Genomic DNA, 6,871 nt, shown 5'->3' with positions numbered 1-6,871 from the left:
GCGACAGCGACTCTGGACGTGTGTCGGGCTCTTCTCGCGGATCACCTCAGCTACAGCGCCCGTTAGGGGAACCCTCCGATCGCGCGGGGGGGGGGGGGGGGGCGGGGGGCCTCCGGCGGTGTCTAATAAAGTTAGTGTTGGCCAAACCGGTTGTCATTTTTATGTTGAGGCGGCGGGGGTGTTGTCGGCAGCTGCTGAATGTAACTAATAAAGTAACTTGTAATCTAACTTAGTTACTTTTAAAATCAAGTAACTTGTAATCTAACTTAGTTACTTTTAAAATCAAGTAACTTGTAAAGTAACTAAGTTACTTTTTCAAAGTAACTATGGCAACACTGATCATCATATCATCACCATAAAAATTATTTTCACAGATCTCACTTGTTTATCGGACATTTTATATATATATATATATATGTGTAGTTTTTTTTAACTAATAAATACAGGGGTTTCTGACTGGTGGTGAAATAATTGCCAAATAAATAAAAAATGTAATAGGTGTTAGCTGTGCAATAAATTCTGACGAAGAAATAGAAACGTAACAAAAAACAATTTACATATTGTCTTTATATGTCTGCAACAATTGGAAAGTAAAACACAAATGATACATAGTTTGTAGGTGAAGAAAACCATAAACAAACAGGCCCAAATCTAAACCTCATTCAAGTCTTACTGCTGAAATTTGACAGCTTACCTTCACAAAACCTGTTTTTGTACAAAAATGAAACTGAATAAACAGATTTTAGCCTGTCACCACAATGCGAAGATGCACACACACACACACACTGCACACAAAAACAAACACACACACAGGTGCCAATGTGTGTGCTTCTATTCATCCCTTATTGGTGGAATACATTCCCCAGCCCCTAACTCCAACCTAACCCTAAACTCTAACCATGACCCTTAACCATTAAGGCTCAACAGCCCTCCACGCTCTCTCTCTATCTCTCTCAAACAAACACACACATACACACACACACACACACACCGTAAAATACCAGTTACCACCTAAGCTTGTGCGGTCACAATACAGTCTGCTATAAGGTGTTAGCCGTGTAATTCTTCATCTGTGCTTTATTACAGTACAAGCAGGGGGAGGACGAGACAATATCGATGTTGTTTGTCTCCTGACAGATGTTAAGACAGAGGTTACATCTTACTGATGTCAGACGAGAAAGACATAACCGCCCCCCCCCCCCCCCCCCCAGAGGTTACCCTTAGGGCTGCACCCGAGAGAGAGACAGAGAGACAGAGAGAGAGAAAGAGGAAAAGAGAGGTTACAAATGAACTTGAGAGGCTGACCTCATTTCAAATATGAGGATAAAGATCTCATAGGTGCACACAGACGGATGGAAAGGCAGACAGATGGAGAGAGAAAGATATTTATTTCAAAGTCAGTATTTTAGACCTCATGAAGCATTTTGGTGATTTGGGGCAAATATTAGGTATGGAGCAGAAATGCAAAGATCACCGAAAACTACTAAATATGGTGCTGATGTGAATGTTTTTTGGTGGGGGGGTATGTTGTACAGAAAAACAACCACGTCCATTCTTCCTTGCAACAGCAGATGGTTCGCTTTAGGACCCAACACATAATCGACCTCCCCGTTCCTGGAAGCCAGTAGGCTCTGCTAGCTGTCAGGGAGCATCACCATAACAGGGATGCCAGTCTAGCGGCGAGCTGATCAGCTTCCCTGATGGAAGGGAAGTCCCTACTAGGGCAACGGCAGCCGCTGGTATGGCAATGCGATGTAGGCCATGTCCCTTTTCCTTGCATGTACCCCCCCCCCCCCCCCTCCCCTTACTTGACATTTTCTGCAGCAATGTGTCCTTCCAAAGGCCCGGGGTCAGTTGTGGCTCTCGGATACCTGATGTCACTCTTCCGCATGGGTTGTCAGTTAGCTGTGACAGAGCCATGAGCACGAGGGCTAAGGGAGAGGGGAAGGATCACTGTGTGGATAAGTCGGACATTTTGTGTTTTCTTGCAACTGAAAGTCAACGAGGCCCCTTTTTACAAACACGTTCATGGAGGCAGATGAGGAGAAATGAAACCATATCTCCGTCGGTGCTTGAAATGCTTATTCACGGTGATGTTCGGCTGTGTCCTCTCCTCCCATCTAGCTGCTTATTGCACTCAAGATTCAACCTCCTGTCCGGATGAATTATGTTCAAGGAATTCTTTTCCACCTGCTATTTATTTGAGCGGCACGGCGTTGAAGACAGTCTATACAGGGCCTTCCCCTGCGAGTGTGTGTGTGTGTGCCATGCATAATGTAGAAAGTAAGCATATCTTTAAGTAGGAAAATGACAGCTCATTAAAAGGTCTAACCCACTCTCAGGCCCTTCAGAGGTGTGCAGCGCCGAAAGGGGGGCTCCACACACGGCTGTGTAAAGGTTGATGACATGTCAAGAGCTGAAAGGAAAGGCTAAAAGGTGCTACAGTGAAGTGTAGGTAATTCTCTGGGAGGTGAGCCGTTTCTGAAGATTTGGCTTATTTCATCTTGCTTACATGGGTCGTTTGTTGCATGTGCATGGGGAATAAAACTACTACAATCTCAATAAGACATAACAGCCACAAATAACAAAAACTTTCATTTTAATCACTTGTTTGCTTTTATGTCTATACTCTACCTCTTAGAAGTGGCTGGGTCTGCACAAATAAAAAGCACCACTGGATGGCGCACAAGGATCTTCGTTGGACTGCTAAAAAAATGCACGTTTTTAAGTCTGGAATTAGAAACATATACATGCATGCCGGATGTGCCATGCAACAGCAAGGTTATCCGCTGCAGCCCCTTTCATTTCACATTAATCAGGCGGAGACAGGAGAAACCAGGCGCATATAAATGACAGACGTTGAGGGGAAGTGATCTCTGCCGTCCTGCGGGGCCCCCGAGCCAACAACACTGAACTGATTAATATGTAAACATGCCCATTAATCCACGCGTGTGCGCTTAATTGCGGGATACTTCCGAGGAGTCTCGTTGCAGTGGCTACACACAAAGGATGGGCGTGAGTTGTCCCTCGAAACGGAGCCCCCAGACTTTTTGCTGTTTTTTTCTTCTCGCACCAGCGATCTGAGCGCTCAGTTCACACAGTCTGCGAGAGACAGAGAGCGTGCAGCAGCGGGATGGACAGCGCAGGTAGGTCGTGATTTACCTTTTCTCGGGAGAAATACCTGCAAAGTGCTCGTTCCATCTTATATACGAGTATAGCAGTGAGGATGTGAGGAGGGGATATCATTTCATGTATCGTCTCTTCTTTTTCTGCATTAGAAAATGTTACAAAGTGCTGCTGCGCACAGTTTTATCAGGAGATACTCTGCAGTAGCACAGATATGCGTTTTTGTTAATAATTAAGCAAACAGAAAATGAATGTGCTTATACAGATCGAGATAGTTTTAGAATGTTGGTTCGTTTTTTACGCACGAAAGACATTTTACACAGAAAGAATATAGAGAGATTTAATAACTAAACTATATGCAGCCCTTCTCTTATTGCTATCGGACAGTAAAACTCTCATTTCACCTTCTTATCAACAGGATTTACGACAGCAGTTGTCTGAATACTCTCCCAAAATCAACTAAGACGCACAGGAGGGAGGGGAGTCGCAGCCGGAGAGAGTCTGAGTGCGTCTGTGTCACAGGGTGTTTGAGAGAGTAAGGGGGCATCACAGATAGAGGAAGAGCGAGCGGGGAAGAGAGAAGGGAGTAAGTCTGGACCAGGTGATCGAACACTGACAAACCTCCAAGGGGCTTCCATCAGCGTGCACGGGATCAGCGATCTGACCATGGTGCCAGCGCACTTCCCGGGACCCTGTGCCATGCTGGCACTGACCCTCCTCTTGGGATGCGGCGTGGCTTCCTGCCTCGGCCAGAACGACACGGAGCCCATCGTGCTGGAAGGGAAGTGTCTGGTGGTGTGCGACTCGAACCCTTCTTCGGAAGGAGGGGTTACCTCCTCGCTCGGCATATCGGTCCGATCCGCTGGGGCAAAGGTGGCTTTCTCCGCCGTGCGTGGGACCAACCACGAGCCGTCAGAGATGAGCAACACGTCAATGACCATCTATTTTGACCAGGTCAGAGGTCCACTGTATTTAGACCAACAACAGTGTAATATCAGCTTTCCTCCATCTTTACTTCTTATTGTTTTTCTCATATTCTCATCAACTTACATTGTACATATTTGCCGTGGGCGTACACAACTTAATTAAGGTCATGATTCATTGATTTCCTATAATTCGGTGTGATCTCACCCGTGAATATCTCCAACCTAAACAAGATGCCGAAGCTGCGTGACGAGCGATTTGGAGATGCGCTGTCAAAACGAATCATCATCCATGCACGATCATTTATCATACATGCATAATAGGCCTTGTTTGAATCTACGTGTGCAATATGTAGTTTGTGTTACACAGGGCTGTTCCGATAAGTTTTCACGGCTGCATGTGATGGCTTTTGGGCAGCGGCCTGCACGTTTTACGCATTCAATTTAGAGCCCCATCCCAAAGTGCGACTGTAGTGCTGCCTAAAACATTTGGCGTGTAACCTAACCAGGCGATGTCTGTAGTCACTGTGCGTGTCAGAGACAAACAATACACAGTAGCAGCTGCTGAAGCATGAACATGGGAGAAAAGCAGAGCGCTGTCTCATTGTGCGCTCTTTTTGGTCACAGGTTTTAGTGAACATCGGCAACCATTTCGATCTCAAAGCGAGTGTGTTCTCGGCTCCGAGGAGAGGGATTTACAGTTTCAGCTTTCACGTGGTGAAGGTGTACAACAGACAAACCATACAGGTGAGCGATCAGCAAAGATATTGGTGCACACACATGATTTTGAGACATTTTACGGCCAAACTGAATGTGAGTCTCCACTTCCCCGCAGGTGAACCTAATGCAGAACGATTATCCGGTTATATCAGCCTTCGCCGGGGACCAGGACGTAACGAGAGAGGCGGCGAGTAACGGAGTACTGCTGATGGTCGAGCGGGAGGACCGGGTCTATCTGAAGCTGGAACGGGGCACCCTCATGGGCGGATGGAAATACTCCACCTTCTCAGGCTTTTTAGTCTTTCCTCTATAATCTGATCAGCGATGATCCACGTCGCCCGGGACTCTGCTTGTAGGGTTTGAGGAACAGAACGAAAAAAAAAACGAAACGAAAAAAACCATGCCATTTATTTTTAACTTAAATAACTGTCAGCCAAGGAAGCCGACGAATATCTGTATACCTACACTCGTCCACTATCTAGTCTAATATGAACGTTTCCTTGGAGTTTCATATATCCAAATCCATCTGTCCATCCAACTTTTACGCAATCTGGATGATAAAACGTATCGATCGGCCAGTGGCGTTTTGCTTGTCGGGTTTGTGGATTTTTTTTTTCTTGCTTGGGAAAACAAACTTTGCCAAACAGACAAACGGGTGAACCTGCAGGCAACGTGGACACTGGAGAAGACGAGGAGTGGAAGAACTGAAGTCCTGGACAGGCCGAGTGTGTTATGCTCTATTTTATGTTTGTATAGCCTTAAAGAATATTATGGTTTCCGTCCAAGTGAAGTATATGGAATTATGGACACCCAGAGAAGAAGTGCTTTCACACCCAAAGCATTTTTTTTTTTGCACGAACGGAAGTTTTTTCTTTTTCTTTACGTTTTCGTGCTGTCAATGGTGTTGCGTTTGGATGCTGAACATATTGAAAATAAGCCAAATGTAGGCCGCTGACGAGTTTATTAAAAGAGAAAAAAAGGCGACTTATTTCCGCCACTGGAGACGATTTAGAGCCCTTTTATTAAGAGAGAGAGAAAAAAATAATAATGACATAATTTATAAAGTACATATTCACAATATTGTGTGTTCTACATTTCGGAATCTGCGTAGCTTTGACTGATTTAATGTTCAGTGACGTTGCTCACCAAATGTACATTGTGGAAATAATAGAAGAATCCTTATGTCCCGCTTAATAAAAGATATTGTATTGTATAGGCTGAGCGCGTTTATCCCTTTTTACGCACACGACTGAGGAGAAGCTGAGAGGCCTCGACCAGCAGACAGACGCAGTCGCTGTCCGAGGTGCTGAAACCTTCTGCTCCATCAGACAGCACCACTTTTTAATTAGGGGAAAAAAACGAGAGAGGCAGCACAGATGCCCTGGGGGCAACTTTAAAATTGTAATGAACTTGTCCTTCTCTTTGTGGCTGATTACCAAATAGAGTTACTTAGCTGGAATGGAAATACTGAGCTTCAGCTAACAGCGAGGCACGGCTATGGTGCGCTTTTACGCATGGCACGACAGACGGCTCAGAAACGCATTTACTTTACCCCCGATCACCTCTTGAAATAAACACGCATTGTGTGGATTATCACACATGTTTAATGCTAATATGATAATGGGGAAAAAATCACGTCTATTCTGTAGTTTAACCCCGCCCTGTGGTGTAACTTTGGGAATTGTCACGTTGTTGGATGCCATCTTTTCTGAGAATCAATCAACCCCTCCCCCCGCGCATCTCTCTCGCTCGATCGCTAGCACACGCACACGCACACGCACACACACACACACACACACGCACACGCACACGCACACACACCACACACACACACACACACACACACACACACACACACACACACACACACAGTCAAACTACATTTACTCCCTCCCCATCAAACTAAAATCAAAGCCACGTCTGAATTATGATTCAGGAGATTCCGTCCAATCAAAGCAAAAAGGGTTACACTGTTTCTGAAACATTCAACAAATGTTTAAAATACTGAGGAAACTTGGGTCCTAATGGTTTTATGATGCACGCTGATGAGGTGAATTCAGGTGGGAAGCCTTCATCCCGTGTTGATATCCCTTCTGTGTGAG

The 6,871-nt window shown here is 45.3% G+C and overlaps 1 protein-coding gene across 1 annotated transcript; it reads left to right on the top strand.

Moving 5' to 3' along the window:
- The first annotated feature begins 3,792 nt into the window (after window positions 1–3,792).
- On the top strand, window positions 3,793–5,082 carry cbln2b (cerebellin 2b precursor). Its single transcript, XM_053412760.1, has 3 exons — window positions 3,793–4,080; window positions 4,677–4,796; window positions 4,885–5,082. Exons 1-3 carry the CDS (start codon window positions 3,793–3,795, stop codon window positions 5,080–5,082), a joined length of 606 nt encoding a protein of 201 aa, XP_053268735.1.
- Window positions 5,083–6,871: the final 1,789 nt, after the last annotated feature.

Source organism: Pleuronectes platessa, chromosome 20, assembly GCF_947347685.1.
Source record: "Pleuronectes platessa chromosome 20, fPlePla1.1, whole genome shotgun sequence".
In the NCBI taxonomy this organism is placed as follows: domain Eukaryota; kingdom Metazoa; phylum Chordata; class Actinopteri; order Pleuronectiformes; family Pleuronectidae; genus Pleuronectes; species Pleuronectes platessa.
Note: the sequence above shows the minus strand (reverse complement) of the source record. Positions and strands in the feature narration are given on the sequence as shown.

Excerpts from the sequence above, each read along its gene's own strand:
- cbln2b (XM_053412760.1), top strand. The coding sequence starts at position 3,793 with ATGGTGCCAGCGCACTTCCCGGGACCCTGTGCCATGCTGGCACTGACC. Across the intron at positions 4,081-4,676 it reads TGACCATCTATTTTGACCAG|GTTTTAGTGAACATCGGCAA; the intron begins GTCAGAGGTCCA and ends TTTTGGTCACAG. Across the intron at positions 4,797-4,884 it reads ACAACAGACAAACCATACAG|GTGAACCTAATGCAGAACGA; the intron begins GTGAGCGATCAG and ends ACTTCCCCGCAG.